General features: G+C 44.6%; 1 protein-coding gene across 1 annotated transcript in view; it reads right to left on the reverse strand.

Annotated features, from left to right (window-relative positions):
- Positions 1 to 19,229, reverse strand: part of ERp44 (Endoplasmic reticulum protein 44) — a 61,006-nt gene extending 41,777 nt beyond the window's left edge. The window contains exons 1-4 of the mRNA XM_069311963.1: positions 19,076 to 19,229; positions 12,872 to 12,948; positions 8,581 to 8,732; positions 888 to 1,072 (exon numbers count right to left, since the gene is read on the reverse strand). Coding sequence (XP_069168064.1) covers positions 888 to 1,072; positions 8,581 to 8,732; positions 12,872 to 12,948; positions 19,076 to 19,120 — 459 coding nt within the window. The 5' untranslated portion in view covers positions 19,121 to 19,229. The remainder of the gene's footprint in view (positions 1 to 887; positions 1,073 to 8,580; positions 8,733 to 12,871; positions 12,949 to 19,075) is intronic.
- Positions 19,230 to 21,169: the final 1,940 nt, after the last annotated feature.

Below are 21,169 nucleotides of genomic sequence, written 5' to 3' on the forward strand. Positions count from 1 at the left end.
CATAGAATGCTTCCAACCACACGGGGGTTTCTATAGGCCATTGCTCCCCTTGCCTCTCTGAGGGGGCCAGGTTCTGGCTCGTGGTCCCCGGTAGGCCCTAGAACTCCATACACATGACTGATGCCAAAGTCTGACATTAGCATATCAGCCGGTAAAGCTCCGGGGAGCCGACGGGGCTCCCCCCAGAAAACATTTGAAAGAATTTGTTTAGTGTCACAAGAGTTAACAAATGGAATGCACTAGGCAGTGATGTGGTGGAGGCTGATTCCATTCACAGTTTCAAATACAGATATGATACGAGTCCAATAGCCTCAGGAATCTGTACACCAGTTGAGAGGTGGGACCAAAGAGCTGAAGCTCAACCCCCACAAGTACAATTAGACGAATACTGGAACTTTTGCCAGTTTACCAGAAACCTGCACCCAACAAGCGGGGAAAGAACCAGATCCTTTGCTAGCAAACACACAGACTGATTGGGAGCCCAAACTAACCAGCTGTGGAGGTAGGTCAAAACAGGGACCCCATCTCGGTGAAGCATATATTACACTGTTACTGTACTACACTGTCAGCAATACGCCCCACACACACACACACACACACACACACACACACACACACACACACACACACACACACAAAATATTATGTGCACTCCTCTACTATAAATATCTTGTATTTGTTATGTCACTCTCTCCATTATGCCTTAAGACATCATCTTGTGTTCACTCCACCTCATTCCTTGGTGGTCATTATCATCATCTACACAATTAAATTTACATTAAATACTCACTACATATTGAATCATTTCACACATCATTTAACTCCACAGGGATGAATTTAAGTGTTCTCTATACTAAAATATGAGAATGACTTAATTTTTTACCTACCTCTAAATTTTGTGTTTCATCTAGGCTTTCAATAATTTTTATAGGGTCCCGTAACTGCTCCTTTATGAAGGACGCAAATGCTTCGGCAGATCTCTGACCTCGGTACTCCCGTTTTGAAGCCTGGCCGTTGCGTAGAAGCTTCAGTGTTGGGTACTTGGTAATGTGAAAGCGTGAAGCAATACTTGCTGAAAGAGTTTTATTATAATTATATAAACTACAAAAAAATGTTGAGGTATTACAATCATTTACCATAAATGCTCAAACTAAATTAAAAAAAATACAACATGAATGCAACCACTCAAATGAAAAAGTCAATTTTCTTTGTTTAGCAACTGATATATACTATCAATAGAATAGAACCTTTATCAATCAATATCAATTGATAGAGGACATTAAACCTCTGTCAATAAGATAGAATAGGATAGAAGCAGGAGGTCCTCAAGAACAGGGTCATGGGGACGCTAAGCCCCGAAATCATCGCAAGGTAAGGTAGATCCTAGGAATGCCCCGTGTGATACTCTACTTGTTACCTCACTTTATTATAATATCAATACACTGTAACTCTCTGCTTCCTTCCTGACAGGTACACTCCCTCCCCTACTTCAGGAATTTTCTAGACACATCAGCCTGCATCTCTACCTTGAGTAAAAGGCACATGTTCAAATAAACTATACCTCGTGATAGAGGAACAAGACATAGTAAGAGCAGTCGGGCCAGACTAGATATCACCAATGATATTGTGTTACCCATTAACCAGTGTTCAACACACAACAGAGTTACCAGAAATCTGAAAATTTCAAAAGTGGTTCCAATATTCAAGAAAGCCCCAATGGCTCCCTGTAGCTATTTTGTTGAGATTGCTCCATACTACGAGTCTCATCAGTCACAATTCTGTTTAGCCTACCGGAGACCAGGGGCCAGATTCACGAAAGCACTTACGCAAGCACTTACGAACGTGTACATCTTTCCTCAATCTTTGACGGCTTTGGTTACATTTATTAAACAGTTTACAAGCATGAAAACTTCCCATTCAATTGTTGTTATTGTTATAAACAGCCTCCTGGTGCTTCGGAGCTCATTAACTGTTTAATAATTGGAAACAAAGCCGCCAAAGATTGAAAAAATGTGTACACGTTCGTAAGTGTTTGCGTAAGTACTTTCGTGAATCTGACCCCAGAGCCAGAACCTGGCCCCCTCAAGAGATGCAGAGAGCAAAACTGTACTTAGTCCAAAGTAATGTCATTTAACAGTCAATGGCTAAGCTTGAACGGATGTGAACTATATAGGCCCTTCAAAATTCTGAACTTGGTAAGCTTAATTCTGAATGGAGGAAATGTTCAAGATGAATCTTGGGAGTCCATCCTTGCACTCATTGCAATCTCACATCAAGCCTGATGTCCACACCTACAGTTGAAGAAATAGTTCACAAACGAATGATATAATTTGTCTGAAGGAAATCACCCATCCAGCAAACTCAATTCTTTTTTTCCAGGCACTTACTTGACACTGGCCACTCCAACATCTCCAGAAATATCAATGTAATTATCAAGAACTCTCGGCACTTGAATGATGTGTGCAACCTGCCCAGAGCAACGACTCCTTATGCACCTAACAAAATGTGACATCATAGCATGGTTCCTTCGTTTCACTACAGCCAAAGTGTGATAATGGATTTATTTTGTCTTTCCCATGATCAGGAAACCCATTCTAACAATATTGTTTTAGAATAAACAAAACTTTTGGTTAATTTTGTTTTCTTGTGAAGTGTTTAGAAAGTGTGACAAGTAACTGATGGGCAGTAACGGGTTAGTGAGGCTAACCTCCAAGCATTTCGCATCCAACCTCGCATACACCGGGGGCCTGGTAGCCTGGTGGATAGCGCGCAGGACTTGTAATTCTGTGGCGCGGGTTCAATTCCCGCACCAGGCAGAAACAAGTGGGCAAAGTTTCTTTCACCCTGAATGCCCCTGTTACCTAGCAGTAAATAGGTACCTGGGAGTTAGTCAGCTGTCACGGGCTGCTTCCTGGCGTGTGTGTGTGTGTGTGTGTGGAAAAAAAGTAGTTTATAAAGTAGTTAGTAAACAGTTGATTGACAGTTGAGAGGTGGGCCGAAAGAGCAAAGCTCAACCCCCGCAAACGCAACTAGCTGAATACACATTCTCCTTTATAAATACAGATTGTACAGCATGGAATATTTCTCTTTGAAAACACTACATATACTGTGAGAGTCAGAGGAATCATTCATGACATTCATTACCCTTTTGCATGGCCTTTTTGTATTCTAATTTCACCTAAAGATTAACACAACTTTTTCCTTGAAAGCTTATCAACAACCTTTTCACAATAATATCTTTCTCTTTCGTAATATATTTTATGGCATGATAGCATTGGGCCCTAGTGCTACATCTGATCTGGGGTATCCAGCCATCTGTGAGACACTCTGCATCTTTCCATAGCTTGTGCCAAAAGATCTATCTATTTTAGAATTACTGTACCTTACATGATCTTTCTAACAAGGCATACCTCTTTATCTATTTGTTTTAGGAGGGATTCTATCTTCCCTGCCCTAACTAGCACTGCCATAGATGAAAAACAAAAACAGGCAATGAATGTAATAAAATGCCATTTTCTGGCCGAGACCAGGAGCCCAGAAAACACAGAGACACCGAGCAAGCAGTGACTGAAACCAAGATTGGGCCAGCCACCAAGGAGTCAAGAGGACAACGCTCCCTTGGTAAGTCTCCAAGCGAGTCAGGACCTGGAGCAATAGCTGAACCGGGGGAACAGGTACAGGTAATCCCCATCTCCACCAGTCCTGCTGCAAGGCATCGACCCCGACGGCCTCTCAGTCGGGGAAGGGTGCCACATAAAACAGAAGACACCATGACCACGCCGACTCGAAGAAGTCCACCTCTGGGAGCCCGTACATCTGGCAGAGCCAACTGAACGAGTTGGGGCGCGGACGAAACCAAGGCCGAAGCGACTATCACCCTCAAGTCCGGGTCCCTATAAACAAAATGGGGGCAGCCGAGGAAGCAACCAACCCAGTGCGCTGCAATAACCTAAACCTATCTTGCAATACGCGAGCCGCCTGAACCTGAAAAAAGTCATCATCAAATTGGGTGAACTCAGTCACAAACAAGCAACAAAGCTCCCAGTACTCTGGGTCGAATGTGTCACCGACCAAACAGGCGGCATGATGGAGGCAAAAACAACGAGCGTCGCCCTGAGACAAGGGGACAGAGCAGCCCTCAAATTTGCACAAAGCGAGAGGGGACTCAGGGGTTGCATCCATTGGACCCGAGCGCCCCTGCGGGGTTTCCCAGGGCCTCTAGACTGGATCTGCTAAGGGTTATCCCAGACAGGGTACTGGTAACCGCCTCCCAAGTTACCAATCAACACTGCTAATGTTGAACCTCCGGGACGTGTCCACTTACGAGGGCGAAGCAGAGGGTACCATCAAACACAAACAACCCTAGTACTGTATAAGGAAAAGGAACACCAATGCCAACCCCCCCCCCCCCCACCAGGCAAAAAAAAAAACTTGCAGAAGGACAGCATACCCAGAGGGAAGAGAGCCGGCCGCTGTTATAGGTGAAAACTAGCTACACAGTACCCCACACCCCTGCCAGTGCAATAGCTACCACTTACCCCAAGGTAAACTAGGGAGGAAACCTCCCAAAACACTCGGGGTGGTTAATCACCAAGCAGCAAAAGACCAACAGAGGTAGACCCAAGGTGCCTGGTTGATACCTGGTTGATGGGGTTCTGGGAGTTCTTCTACTCCCCAAGCCTGGCCCAAGGCCAGGCTTGACTTGTGAGAGTTTGGTCCACCAGGCTGTTGCTTGGAGCGGCCCGCAGGCCCACATACCCACCACAGCCCGGTTGGTCCGGCACTCCTTAGAGGAATACATCTAGTTTCCTCTTGAAGATGTCCATGGTTGTTCCGGCAATATTTCTTATGCTCGCTGGGAGGGTGTTGAACAACTGTGGACCTCAGATGTTTATACAGTGTTCTCTGTGCCTATGGCACCTCTGCTCTTCACTGATTCTATTCTGCATTTTCTTCCATATCGTTCACTCCAGTACGTTGTTATTTTACTGTGTAGATTTGGTACTTGGCCCTCCAGTATCTTCCAGGTGTATGTTATTTGATCTCTCTCGTCTTCTTTCTATTGAGTACATTTGGAGGGCTTTGAGACGATCCCAATAATTTAGGTGCTTTATCGTGTCTATGCATGCCGTATATGTTCTCTGTATTCCCTCTATTTCAGCATTTACGTTGTGGAAGATAACCTCAAGCCTCAAGGGTGGTACAGGTACTTACAGGACACTCAGGGATGGTGACCCTAAGCACATGCAGCCCGGGTACCTGTGAATATTACTCCCAGCTTGCATACCACCATAAAAGCAGTACTGAACAGAGGACACCACAACAAAAGTTCGGAGCTGGAACCACAAAGACCAAGCCGTATCACATCAGCCAAAGAACTGCTGTGTGGATTGCCGGAGCGGGGGGGTCCAGCAATCTCAGCTCCCCCCCTTCCCCCTCCTGGGGAGGGGGGAGCTGTGCAGACATGCGGTGCAGCTTGTGTGAGGTCATGCTCGTTTGCTCGTTTTCATTTAGGGGAGTTCTGTCCACTTGTTTGGTTATTTTTGTTGGTGTCGCCAGAATAGGAGTTTGCTTACCTTTCTGGGTGCCTGTCCTGGTCGATGGCAGATACAGAATGCTCCAAAATCACATTTATTTAAAATCATTTTTATAGGCCATTGTTCCTCATGCCTCTCTGAGGGGGCCAGGTTCTGGCTTGTGGTCCCCGGTAGGCCTAGAACTCCACCCACATCAATTGATGCCAAAGTTAGGGATATCCATATCGGCCTGGATAGCTCCGGGGAGTTGTAGGGGGCTTCCCTTAGAAAAGGTATTTAGACTGTTCTGATGCAAATTACATGAGAGTATTGCAGACAATTGAAATATCAAGTTTTCCATTAAGCACGGACAAAGTTATCCAGGTCTGCAACAGTGGTCATCTCCCAGTTTAGAACTGTTCTAGGGAGGTTTCTGTATTCACTGGCAGCAGCAACTTGTAAGTGAAAGTGGCAATGCCAGAGGGGATGCCAAAGACGGACTACAACCGCTGAAGTTCAGCCCCCACAAGCAAGATGAATACATGATGTCACCATCACTGATTGTCTTATGCCACATATGTCACCAATTAGATCATCATCAATAAGGAAATAATCATCTTCTTGAGGTTATCTTGAGATGATTTCGGGGCTTAGTGTCCCCGCGACCCAGTCCTCGACCAAGCTTCCTTTTTGTTACACACTCTCCCTAGGAAGCAGCCCGTAACAGCTGTCTAACCCCCAGGTACCTATTTACTGCTAGGTAACAGGGGCATCAGGGTGAAAGAACATTTTGCCCATTTGTCTCCGCCTCCATCGGGGATCGAACCCGGAACCTCAGGACTACGAATCCGAAACGCTGTCCATCCGGCTGTCAGGCACCCCTATCGTTATGAAACCTTCCTCCCCCCATACCATGACAGAAAGCTAAAGTTAATATTAAATTTATCACTGAAAGCAGGATTATACACATTTTCAGCATCAATGAATGAATAAAGTAGGTTTAACCACTGCACTGCACAACACGCCTTGAGGTGCTAGATCAGTGGTGCGCAAGGCACCTCAGGGTACTCGTAGGTATAGCGTAGCATTCAAACCCCCACAGCTACATGGGGTTCACATCAACTCCCACAGGGCTCTCGTAAACAGTCACCATTTAAAAAAAAAAATCGTGGGCAACATTCCCAGGTGCGAGAGCCTTAGTACCAAGTAAGCAACCAAGGCTGGCGCACGCAGAATAAGGTAACAGCACTGCTGTTCAGCTTGTGACCACAGCATCACCTAAAAAGTCCAAATATATATGTAACTGCTATTATTTAGCCATGATAGTATTACAGAAGACCCCAACTGTGATATGACTGTGTACAATGTTCAGATATCAGTTAATAAATGTTGTTCAAAATGTTCACAGCGCCAGCCACAGCACACTGCCATTATTTCGTTCATCTAGGAATCTTCAAGTGACTTTTCATGTCCCTTTACAAAATAAACTTGCAGAAAATTAATCATTTACAGGATTTAGTGACCAGGATTCTGATAACAACAGGATTGTGGTGAGAATCAGCGCTGTGCATAGTATGATGGGAGACGTAATCTTGGTGAGGGAGGGAGGGAGAGTTGGTGACGTCTCCTAGTATCGTCTGCTGGCTGCTGTGTGACTTGTTATACAGCATTTTGTTGCCACTATGTTGTTTGGGCACCATACCAGCTTAGTTATAGTTATGGTGAATAAAACATGTGGATACTTATATATAACGTGTGGATATAGTGTAATAACACCACAAACAGTATTGTGGAAGGAGTAAAATTGGCAAGTTAGTTGTTGAAGGAGGGAGGGAGGGAGGGCTGGCTGGCTGGGTGTGGCAGCCCACTCTTGATGTCTGGACTCACCATACCAACTTAGTGGTTCATTATTGTCAACATATATGTAGATAGGTATATACATTGTGTGTATATAGTGTAATAACAGCAAAAAAACACTGTTTGATTGATCGTAGAATATAATATGTGTCACATATATGAGCCCCATAATTTTGAGCATAGCGATGTTCCCCACATTGAACTATATAAATTCCATAAATTACATACTTTTCAATAATATTATGAAAAAAAAGAAGAAACAAATGAGAAACATCAAAATACAAGTAATTGTGAAACATTATATTCACGGAAACTGCCGCCCCCCCCCCCCCTGGGTGGCGGGGCCATGTGACCTTGAGCGCTCCATCACTCAGCGCCCATAATATGCTCAACTTCCCAGCTCCATCGCGGCTAAAGTATGTCAAATACAATTTTTTTTTTAGTTTCCCCTGATCAGAGACTGCATTTTAACAATAGAAGATAAAATCATTATTTGGAAATAATTTATTTTCTATGGACCACGGGTTTATCATATTTTAAGACCAAGCAGTGCAGTGGTTAATGGAGCATCGTGTCAAGAAAAATTGGTGTTAAAGTCACCTACACTATGAAGTTAGCATCACAAGAAATTAGCCAATCGAAATATTTCAACTAGCACATCGGGAACAGTTGCTGTTGGTGGTGAAACAAGGCATAAACATATACACATATTTTTTTTTTTTTTGAGATATATACAAGAGTTGTTACATTCTTGTACAGCCACTAGTACGCGTAGCGTTTCGGGCAGGTCCCTGGAATACGATCCCCGCCGCGAAGAATCGTTTTTACATCCAAGTACTCATTTTACTGTTGAGTTAAACAGAGGCTACAGTTAAGGATTTGCACCCAGTAAATCCTCCACGGCCAGGATACGAACCCATATCATCAAATTCACTACTGAACAGCACCATTGGAGACCACTACAGCAGCAGTGAGTCCTGATATGATATTGACAACATACATAGTACAATGCATGTTGTTATACCATGGGACAACAGTACTAAATTAAGAGAGAAATTTTTACACTAAAATCCCCTCTTTGCATTTGTCATCATGTGAAATAGCTCCTTTTTGAACCCTTTGAAACTATATTTTGCAATCACTATCTGGGAATAGCCAAGTTGATTAGGATTCTAATAAGCACACAGAAACATGCAAAAATACTCACATTCTGCATCACAGTCAACTTTTCCAATGACAACTCGACCATTGTCTGGGAATGCTTCTCGAACCTTATCGGCAGTCTCGTCCCATGTGGGTGCTAATATGTTACTAAAACGACACCAGTCTGCATAAAAATTTATAAAGACCAGTTCATTACTACCTGCAAGAGAAATAATGACATCATTAAGTAATACACATTAAAACACAGTATTACAATATAGTGCATCTTCATAGTCAGACTAAATGGTTCTTGACCTGTTCTGAAATTATTGAAGTGCTTTATACCATCAGATGAAAGTACTATACACATTTGTTCAATTCCATTCACCTGGGCTCTATGGGTCTTGAATTTCAAGTTTTTACATTTGTTTAATGTTTACACACCAATAATAAATAAAGTTTATGAAACACTACTGATTAAACGACCCCTACAATTAATCCTGAGTCAGAACCTTCGCACACCCACCACACCATAATCTATATACCTGACAATACTAATTACTGCACATTCTAAATTCTTTTAAAATATATTCAATTATTTAGTTATGATATTTACCAACATCTGAATATAATCAGAATTTTTAGTGTATTAGGAAATATTATATACTGTATAAATTTTGTCAGTTAGACAGTGTCTATGGAGAAATGATCATATCTGCCTATGCACAAAAAACCAGCGTTGAATGTAATGAAACGCCATTTTCTGGGCGAGTCCCGGAGGCTTCCCAGAGCTTACTAGGCTGATATGCTAATGTCAGAGACTTTGGCATCAGTCATGTGTATGGAGTTCTTATGGGCCTACAGGGGACTACGAGCCAGAACCTGGCCCCCCCCAAGAGGCAAGGGGTGAAAATTGCAACCAAAAGCCGAACGAGTGGATAGAACTCCCCAAACAAAAACGAGCAAACTAGTATGACGTCACCAGTCGTCACACTGCTGTCTGCGCAGCTCCCCCCCCTCCCCGGGAGGGGGAGGGGGAAGGGGTAGCCCTAGACCCATTGTGCTGGCGATCCACACCCCAGTTCAGCGGCTGGATGTCAAAGCACTCAAAAAAAAAAAAAAAAAAATGCCAACCGGGGGGAGGGAGGGATGCTGGGGAGCCTCCGGGTCTCACCCAGAAAATGGCATTTCATTACATTCAATGTTGGTTTTCTGGGGGGAGCCCCTACAGCTCCCTGGAGCTAACTACCAACAGAGGAAAAGATAGGGACTTACCCGGGAGGCCAGGTCGTCCCTTCTTCCCTGTTGCTCACTCCTCAACCCGAAGCCGAGACAACTGGCTGCATCTGCCAACCCAAAGCGACACAGGCCCGACTGGGCCCAGGAACATTTACAAGGTAACGAGCAGCCAGGACCCTGTTCAACCGCCAAAATCCCCGCGCCCGAATGTCAGCCCAGGACATATTGCCAAAGATGGCGGCAAGAGTCGCGAACTTGCGGACATCATGGGCACAGGGATAGACCGCAGGCTGGCTAGCCTTAATAACCCTACGGACGACCTGGGAGACCTGCACCCTCGAACAGGAAAGAAGGAAACCGGATCAACCCAAAGCGCGTCCACGGACACAGAAGCCGTGGCGCGCAAATAATGGCGGAGAGCCGCAACTGGACATAAAACATGATGCACCCCTGGCCTAACCAACCAAACATCAACAACCCAGGGACCCCTCCGGAAAGCAGCAATCTCAGTCTTCGCCAGAAAAGAAGAAGGCTGCAAACGAACAAACCGATCTCCCTGACCGAAGGAGCAGAAACCTCTGCGCCAGAAGAGAGCATGAAGCTCCCCAACCCAACCCCCAGAGGCCAATGCCAACAGGAAAAGCCTTCGAAAAACAATCCGGAACAGAAGGGGCCACAACAAAACGAGGAGAAGAAAGAAAAGAGAGCACTCTGTCCAAAGACCAGGACGGCTCAGGCGGCGCATGAGCAGGACGGAGGTGAAACAACGCCCGAGACAGCTTGGGAAACGGCACAGATGTGACATCAATACCGAAAGCAAGCTGAAGTGGCTCTGCCAGCGCCGCACGATATGAGGCGTCAGTGTTAGGCATAAGGAGACGGTCCTGGAACAACCAAGAGAGAAAGGACAACACCACCCTAACAGAAAGTGAAGTACAGCGATGAAGACTTAAGAAGAACCGGAAGAACCGCCAGGAAATTTCATACTGCCACCGAGACGAAGCCCGCAGGTGGGACACTAATAAGGAAGCATCCTGATCACCAAAGAGATGATGATAAACGCGAGTCAAAAATACCATACGCGAAGACTGGAGGAGAAGATCGAACCAGCCACGTGACGTACAGGTCCGATCTGCTGGAAGAGGCGGAGCCGCAGAAAAACCTCCGGGTTTGAACACCGAGCAAGCAGCGCCTGAAACCTCGGCTGGGCCGGCCACGACAGGGCCAAGAGGACAACTCGCCCCTGGTAAGTCTCCAAGCGAGTCAGGACCCGGAGCAACAGCTGAACCGGAGGAAAGAGGTACAGGAACTTCCACCTCGACCAGTCCTGCAGAAAGGCATCAACCCCAACGGCCTTGCAGTCGGGAAAGGGAGCCACATACAGGGTAAGGCGCTGCAACCACGCCGACGCGAAGAGGTCCACCTCAAGGTGTCTGAACGTCTGGCAAAGCCAACGGAAGGAGTCGGCGTCGACCGTCCATCAAGGACCGCATCAATCCCACTCCCCCCCCCCCCAGTTCAGACAATGAACCACCGGGAAGCAGTCCGAATGGAGCCGGATCGTCGACTCACGGGAGACTCGAAGCCTCCCTCTGAAGAGCAAACCACACTGCCGCAAACTCCCGCACAGTGCTGTGGGCTCGACGGAAGGATGGACCACACCGTCCCTGGCCGGCCTGGTGAGCACTGGTCACAAAGCCCCAGCCAAGAGACGACATGTCCACGAACACATCAAGCGAGGGCTCGGGTAGGCGCCAAGGCACTCCTGGAGTACAGTCACCACACACAAGGCACAGCGCCACAAAAAGACTGGAGCCAGAGCACACAACCGAGCTGATAGCATCAGCTTCAAGAACTGGGGTGTGGATCGCCGGCGCGGTGGGTCTATCCCTTCCCCATCCCGGGGAGGGGAGAGCTGTGCAGACAGCGGCGCGGTGACGTGTGACGTCATACTAGTTTGCTCGTTTTTGTTTGGGGAGTTCTATCCACTTGTTCGGCTTTTGGTTGCAATTTTCACCAGAATAGCGGCTTGTTTTGGAACGCCTACCTTTCTGGGTGCCTAACCTGGTCGATGGCAGTCATAGAATGCTTCCAATCACACGGGGGTTTCTATAGGCCATTGCTCCCCTTGCCTCTCTAGAGGGAGCCAGGTTCTGGCTCGTGGCTCCCGGTAGGCCCATAGAACTCCAACAAATTAATAAGCATAGTAATAGCAAATGACCTGGCTGAACACGAGGCACACCATGATGCCATTATAGCCTGATCCACAAGGAGATTTGGTTGAAGTGATTCGGACGTATCCATGGCTTGTTAATCAGACTACATTCCACAAAACAGCTAAGCTGACAAACATTTACTCATTACTAACCATTAATGAAATTTTAGAATAACCATCGGTAGTAAAAATTTTATATCAATCGATTAATTTTGATTCCATATAATATAAGTACCCCCTTCCCCACAAACCTGTGAAGGAAAGATACTTGTGGGAAATTTAGAATCATACAGTCCACTATCGTATCATACAGTCCGCTATCTTAAGAAATAAATTAGTAACAAAGTAAATTATAAATCATTGAATAAATTAATTAATAATAGTACTGTAATTTAAATAATAAAATCCCACTAGTCAGTTCTCCCCACAGGCAGTGTGGGTCAGCAACACAGCACCCACCAATGCCATCTTAGCACCACATAGCCATACAGATAATAGCAGCACTTGAGGTTATCTTGAGATGATTTCAGGGCTTTTAGTGTCCCCGCGGCCCGGTCCTCGACCAGGCCTCCACCCCCAGGAAGCAGCCCGTGACAGCTGACTAACACCCAGGTACCTATTTACTGCTAGGTAACAGGGGCATAGGGTGAAAGAAACTCTGCCCAATGTTTCTCGCCGGCGCCTGGGATCGAACCCAGGATCACAAGTCCAGCGTGCTGTCCGCTCGGCCGACCGGCTCCCTTTACAAGCACTATTACAAGGGATGACAAAGCTGGTTTAATAGTAGATTCAGAAGTCAAAATGGGAGGCCTTTTGTAAGATTGGGTGTTCATAAGTCATATATTTAAGGACCCCCTCAACCGCAAAACTAATGCAAAAAGACACACACGAGATATTCCACCTACCTATGATACTGTCAAAATTGCTACTGTCCAATTGTAAAGCTCCTCCCTGTATTTTTCTGAACTGGAGAACCACCTGAAAACATAAAACATTGCATTATATGCTAATCATTTTATTTTATTTTTATTTTATTTTATTTATTTATATATACAAGAAGGTACATTGGGTTTGTGAGAATACATAGCATAGTATTTACAATCTTGTAAAGTCACTAGTACGCACAGCGTTCCAGGCAGAGCAGAGAGTATTTGATTTTTATTAAGAGATTAACAGAAAAATTTGCTTTGTATGTACACAAAAATGTGTATGCATTTAGCTATAATGCGTGAATAGAGCATGTGTGCAATAGACTGGCAGTTTAGGGGGTGTGAATGGTGCCCACACAATCAAAACATTTTGGCTTACATTTTCATTTTTAGCCATATTAATGCCTGAAATTTTGCACACACTCATTACCATATTTTTTTTTCTTTTACTGGAGGAGAAGACACTTCCTGGCCATCCTTAAAAAATAAAAAATTAGGGTATCAACACACAGCGAGTCACATAAGGTCAGGCAAGGCTCTAATGGCAATAATGCAACAGAGAAGGTAGACAAGCAACTTCTGCCAAGTAATTACAAGACAGACAATTAAATTCCTTTAAGATACAGCATGTTCTTTCTTCCTGAACATTATATATCAGTGAAACAGCACAGTAATAATGCCGACCCCACATGGTCATACCTGGATCATACTTGGAACTGGTTCCTGGGAGCTCATCCACTTCCCAAGCCAAGGCTGTCACCAGAACTTGCCTAATTTTCCCTTCAGGAATAAGGAGGAGAAAATATGGTAGTTAACAGCAAGGGCAATGACCAAGCAAACCTCTTTAGATGGACTAACACAATGAGGACCACAGAGGAAATGCTCAAGGGAATTGATAGGGTAGATAAAGACAGGTTATTTAACACAAGGGGCACACGCACCAGGGGACACAGGTGGAAACTGAGTGCCCAAATGAGCCACAGAGATATTAGAACAAACTTTTTTAGTGTCAGAGTGGTTGACAAATGGAATGCATTAGGCTGTGGTGGAGGCTGACTCCATACACAGTTTCAAGTGTAGATATGATGGAGCCCAATAGGCTCAGGAACCTGTACACCTGTTGATTGGTCGTTGAGAGGCGGGACCAAAGAGTCAGAGCTCAACCCCCGCAAGCACAATTAGGGGAGTACAATTAGGCAAGTAGAGAAGGCTGTCACTGCTTCCTGAGAGGCAAACATCTTGGGAAAGCATTTGTGGCTGCAACAGTGGACAACAAAGTGCTCTCGGACGGAAAACCTTAAATGCTGTAGGACTCGGATATGAAGCTTGAAGCTTCAGCACCCGGATATGAAGCAGATCCCCAACATCACAGGAAAGGACAGAAGTGAACAGAGCACTGTTAATAGCAGCAATTGGAGAGTCCCAACAAAGACCTGGAAAACTGCAGCTGCTTCTTTCCACTCAAGGCCCTGCATTCAACAGAAAGGCTACCACTTGTCCGTAGAAATTAGGGACTGCCTGCTACACATTAGAAAATTCAGATCTAAGACATTAGCCTGGGAGTACAAGAGGATGCAAGCTCAAACAAAATTGGATCGAGATGCACAAATTGTGGTTCCGAGTAGAGATCGATGCAAGTCCCATTGGGCCAAACTTGAAACAGATGAGACTGCAGATATCTGTGCAAATGCGAGGAAGAGGGCGGATAATCCAAGCCACAAACCGAGACTCGGCAATGCACCTGAGGGAGAGCTGATGCGGTATGCAACTCTTACTGGAATAAAGGGTATGAAAAAATCAACACACAAGAAACCCTATGGTTCAAGATCCAAATTCCAAAAGTGGATCAAAAGATAATCATAGGTTGCCCTCCTCAGGCAACCCCAAATTCCAGAGATGCCCCTGCTGCTGAACGGTTCAGGGTTGGAGCTCACAATCCCCAAGTCCCTTCCCCTCCCCAAAACCCCCAAGAATGGGAGAAAGGAGAGGACAGAGCACTAGGAATAGAGGCCTCCAACCTCAATAGCTTTTATGAACGACATCCACAATTCTGACAATACATCAAGAATACTAACACAAATATAGCAGACTTTAAAAAAGAAATTGATAACATATCCATGTACTCAACCCTGGGTTTTCACTCCTAAACTCGACATTTATGAAAAAATCCAAGATTTCAATGGCATGGACACTCGGTATAATATGGAGAATAAGCTCCAAAATCAGTATGTGTAATTGCCCCAGCAGGAGACACTGAAAAACTACTGATACCAACAGTCTTTGACTGGGCCACAGAAAATAAAAAGATAATAAAAAGTGATGTCAGTCACTGTAAGAACTTCCTAATTCGGAGCGTGTTAATTAAGACCTCAGTAACCTGGCCCTTTGGATAATATGGTCAAAATTGAGTCCAAGTTCTTGATAAATTAAAAGAGAGATCTGAATTACTGGATTTTGCAGTCCTGTTACTGGATGACAAGTGGTGGCCATTGATCATAACACAAATTACATTAAAACATGCATTTAATAGAAAATAATGAAATTGTATCTAATATTATAACATGTACAGTAATATAGAAATTTAAACAAACTGCATGTGCAAGCTGTATAGTGTATTTCCATGCTAAATAGAGTTTCTTCAAATAGCAGACTACATAGTCTTGTTCAAAGGGACCAGTCTTGACCCTGTAAAGTTGCTCACTCAAGTGATGTATTTTCCCTTACATGATGTAACACAGAGGCAGTATCTAACTGAAAGATTTTCTTAACTTTTTTTTTTCCCTTTAACCATTGGACAGCAGCTATGGAGAAATGGTCATATCTGCTGCCTTCATGAAAGAAAAAAAGGAAAAATAAAAATTTTCATTATTAATTTGTATGCAAAAGTAAGAAAAATGTGAAAATAAGTGAATATTTATCGTTTAACTGGGTGGAATTACTCTGGAAGAGTGTGCGGTGGCTGTGAACCTACCTGGATTGTACCTGCATGGAGTTCTGGGAGTTCTACTACTCCCCAAGCCCGGGCCCAGGGCCAGGCTTGACTTCCAAGAGCTGGGTCCATCAGGCTTGGACCAGCCTGCAGGCCCACATATCCACCACAGCCCAGTTGGTCCGGCACTTCTTGAAGAAAACTATCTAGTTTTCTTTGCAAGATGTCCACAGTTGTTCCGGCAGTATTTCTTATACTCGCTGGGAGGATGTTGAGCAACTGTGGACCTCTGATGTTTATACAGTGTTCTCTGATTGTGCCTATGGCACCTCTGCTCTTCACTGGTTCTATTCTGCATTTTCTTCTCTGGCGTCTGTCAACACCAGGTGCTCTATTTTGCCGATGCTTCCTGTGTTATCCTCACGTTTCACTGATTATCACTTGTTCCTCTTTATTTATATTCACATAGAGCTATTATTTGTATATTTGCATCATACATGTAAAACTCAATAATTGTTTAAATCATCGTATGACGATGACCGCATTCCCTGGTCATCATCATTCACGATGATAACCGCATTTATCAAGTACAATACACGCATTAGTGAAAGAACTTTTTGAGGTTTAATTTTGCCTGCCCTGCTATACATATTAATTTCTTTTTTGCTTTTCTTACCTCATTTTTAACTGTTCTTGATGATATAAATTGTTGTGTAAGATTGCCTTCTCCATTTTTGTACTGTACATATATATATATAGCTTATACACATATAGAGCTTTTTATATCAAATGAGGTTCGAACGTCCCGTGTCTTCCACCGATGGTCGTTTGTTTTATAACTAATAAATTTATATGGTGTACTATCTTGAGGTTATCTTGAGATGATTTCGGGGCTTAGCGTCCCCACGGCCCGGTCCTCAACCAGGCCTCCTTTTTGTTACCCACGAAGCAGCCCGTAGCAGCTGTCTAACTCCCAGGTACCTATTTACTGCTAGGTGAACAAACACATCAGGGTGAAAGAAACTAACTGCCCATTTGTTTCCGCCTCCACCGGGGATTGGAACCCGGAACCTCAGCACTACGAATCCGAAGCGCTGTTCACTCAGCTGTCAGGTGTGCTATATTGCTGGTCTTTAATAATTAATCTTGTCAGGGACAAGCAGACTGTGTATATAGATGATAGGCACATATAATAAGGTTCCCCCCCCCCTGCAAGATCAAACTACTGACCCTCCCCACAATAGCTACCTAACTCCCAGGTATCTATTTACTGCTGGGTAAACAGAGGCATTAGGTGATAGGAAACGTGCCCGACCATTTCTGTCCCATCCCCGATTCAAATCCAAGATTCCCGACAGGGAGTCGAGAACAAACTCAACTACAGTACTACCAAGACCTCGTTCCTGGTCTAAAATATCCTGGTTGCCCGAAACGCTGTGCGTATTAGTGCCTTTAGGCATAGTATGTACAAGCTCTACCTAGAAATCCAACATTCTGTTTGCAACTCATTTTGAATGTACAGGTATGTACTTTTACCTGAACAAACATTATTATTATTATGCTCCTGGTAGTAGTAATTAGGAGCTTGGGTGTTAGTAGACTGTTGTGGGTGGCATTCTGGGGAACGGTCAAGTGCAGTATATATCCGAGGTATACTCGACTTTCCCACAAACGTCGCAAGGCACAGTATAAGGAAAATAGCCGGAAGGCTAACAAAGTGAAAAATGCAGAAAGACATAGCAATTACAAGCACCAAGCCGCAAGGCTCAGCAACGAGTGGGCCGCAAGGCTTAGCAACGAGGGGCCTCAAGGCTCAGCAACGAGTGGGCCGCAAGGCTCAGCAACGAGTGGGCCGCAAGGCTCAGCAACGAGTGGGCCGCAAGGCTCAGCAACGAGTGGGCCGCAAGGCTCAGCAACGAGTGGGCCGCAAGGCTCAGCAACGAGTGGGCCGCAAGGCTCAGCAACGAGTGAGCCGCAAGGCTCAGCAACGAGTGGGCCGCAAGGCTCAGCAATGAGTGAGCCGCAAGGCTCAGCAACGAGTGGGCCGCAAGGCTCAGCAACGAGTGGGCCGCAAGGCTCAGCAACGAGTGAGCCACAAGGCTCAGCAACAAGTGGGCCGCAAGGCTCAGCAACGAGTGGGCCGCAAGGCTCAGCAACGAGGGGCCTCAAGGCTCAGCAACAAGTGGGCCGCAAGGCTCAGCAACGAGTGGGCCGCAAGGCTCAGCAACGAGTGGGCCGCAAGGCTCAGCAACAAGTGGGCCGCAAGGCTCAGCAACGAGTGGGCCGCAAGGCTCAGCAACGAGGGGCCGCAAGGCTCAGCAACGAGTGGGCCGCAAGGCTCAGCAACGAGTGGGCCGCAAGGCTCAGCAACGAGTGAGCCGCAAGGCTCAGCAACGAGTGGGCCGCAAGGCTCAGCAACGAGTGAGCCGCAAGGCTCAGCAATGAGTGAGCCACAAGGCTCAGCAACGAGTGAGCCACAAGGCTCAGCAACGAGTGAGCCACAAGGCTCAGCAACGAGTGAGCCACAAGGCTCAGCAACGAGTGAGCCGCAAGGCTCAGCAACGAGTGAGCCGCAAGGCTCAGCAACGAGTGGGCCGCAAGGCTCAGCAACGAGTGAGCCACAAGGCTCAGCAACGAGTGAGCCACAAGGCTCAGCAACGAGTGAGCCACAAGGCTCAGCAACGAGTGAGCCACAAGGCTCAGCAACGAGTGAGCCACAAGGCTCAGCAACGAGTGAGCCAAAAGATCCCAGCATTAAAAAAAAAAAAAAAGGATCACGCCCTAAGTATGTGGGCTTAGACCCAAACAAGAAGTTAAGAAGTTAACTTGGTTTTGAATATGATCTTGGTCATTAAAATATTTCTGGACTAAACACAGTCAAGACGTTTGAGAAGCAACGTGCCCAGCCAGCCCGAGAGGTGTCAATGGTGGTGGTAGAGTAATTAGCGGCAATATAATGGGTCAGGCGAGTGAGGGAGATGGGGCGAGTTGTCCCGACTGTGCTGTGCTCCACACAACCCACACACGACAACCTGAGGTGTGTGAATGGTGGTGGTAGAGTAATTAGCGACAATATAATGATTCAGGAGTGAGATAGAGGTGGAGCGAGTTGTCCCGACAGCTCGACACCCGGCCACAGATGACAGCCTCACCAACCACCACCACCCACACTCACCTCCCTCACTCACCCAGGACCACCAGCCGACCTTCCCCCTACTGTACTAAGAGTGTAGAGTGCGTGCGTTACCGCGAGGAGAGAGAGGAGCCATTGGAGAGTGGTAAAGTTGAGCATGGTGGGGCGAGGCGGGGAGAGCGGCGGCCACACAGCTGTTCTCTACACAACACGTCGACGGCCGCTCCTCGCCGCCTCGCGCCACACACTCGACTATCACTCATTATTTCACCCCTCTACACTCACTATCCTCACCATTACAACCCGCTATCCCAACCACTGGCATTAATTACAGCAATTTCATAGTTAATATATGGGTAGACACCTCGTTTAAACTATTGTGACATAAGTAGTCAGTTTGTTGATTCCTATCGCTGTCAAACATTACCCGGGGAAACAGAGAAAGATTATATATATACACATTTTATTCATATAGAGCATTGTCCTCGTGTAATTTAACTCTATTTACTAAAAATATATTTTCCTGGTGGTTTATGAGGGATTGTATACAATTAAACCATTAAGTAATTGTTCAGTAGACTAAGTTACTTAACCCGTTTTTAAAGATTTAAGTATTTCCGGCGTGGCGGAGAGATAATGGACCCATGAAGCAATACATTTTATAATTTATTTATTTATTTATATATATATATACAAGAAGGTATATTGGGATTGTGAGGATACATAGCATAGTAATTACATTCTTGTAAAGCCACTAGTACGCGCAGCGTTACGGGCAGGTCCTTAATCTAAATCTTAATCAATTTGATCAATGATAAAATTTATAAATGTTTATAATTATTTCGTAAATTTTTACACTACGTCCGAATTTCACTTTTAGCGAATTAAAAAAATATATATTGTTGAATGTACTAGCTATGTAAACTAAAATCATAAAGAGCACCTCTTCAACTATTTATTTATTTATTTATTTATTTATTTATACAATACAATACAATACAATACAATACAATACAATACAATACAATACAATACAATACAATACAATACAATTTTATTTAGGTAAGGTACATACATACAATAAATTTTTACAAGGATTGGTTGACTTATAGGTAGAGCTAGTACATACAATGCCTAAAGCCACTATTACGCAAAGCGTTTCGGGCATGATAAACTTAAATGACTAAAGCTTAATACTAATTGAGCATAATGAGTAGAATGAAAACAAGAAATGAAAACATAGATGAAAAAGCAGCACAAATACAATTATGTCGACAAACAGCGCTCTTTAAAGAAAAAAACAGACATTGGTTGACAATAGAAGGGTAAGGTAGGTTACAGGGAATTTATTAGGTATAGCTTCGCTTTTAACTTAAACTGGTTGAGAGAGGTACAGTCTTTAACATGGTTGGGAAGGTCATTCCACATTCTGGGCCCCTTGATTTGTAGAGCATTTCTAGTTTGATTAAGTCGTACTCTAGGAATATCAAAACTGTATTTATTTCTGGTGTGGTGCTCATGGGTTCTGTTACAACCTTCTATGAAGCTTTTGAGGTCAGGATTGGCATTATAGTTTAGCGTTTTATATATGTATAATACACATGAGAGAATGTGCAGTAGAGCATTTCTAGTTTGATCTCTAGTTTGTTTGTTTCTAGAGCATTTGTAGAGCATTTCTAGTTTGATTAAGTCGCACTCTTGGAATATCAAATAGTTCAAGTTCAAGTATGTTTATTGAGATAAGCAATAAATACATCTCAAAGGGATAGAGTAGCTTAGGCTATTTCTACCCCCCCTCTACTTCAAGTCCCTCAAGGGGCGCACAAATATATATATACAAGAAGGTACATTGGGTTTATGAGAGTACATAACATTGATGTTTTAACATTCTTGTAAAGCCACAAACTCATAGCGTTTCGGGAAGGTCCTTATTCTAACAGATAATTTTAAGAAGGTAATTTGAAGCAAAATTGAAAAAGTCAACATGTGCATTGTAAGAAAATTAGTAGGTACATTATAGTAAAATTGGGATATGATGAACAGTTGCAGCATAATTTGAGGATTATTTCTTGGGGATTGGGTAGCATTAGATACAGGGCGAGTTTAAAGCACACGGAAGGAAGCTATGAAGATAAAATTAGAAGAAGTCTCCGTGGTGTAGTGGTAAGACACTCGCCTGGCGTTCCGCGAGCGCTATGTCATGGGTTC

The sequence above is a fragment of the Procambarus clarkii genome, chromosome 71, assembly GCF_040958095.1.
Source record: "Procambarus clarkii isolate CNS0578487 chromosome 71, FALCON_Pclarkii_2.0, whole genome shotgun sequence".
Classification (NCBI taxonomy): Eukaryota; Metazoa; Arthropoda; class Malacostraca; order Decapoda; family Cambaridae; genus Procambarus; species Procambarus clarkii.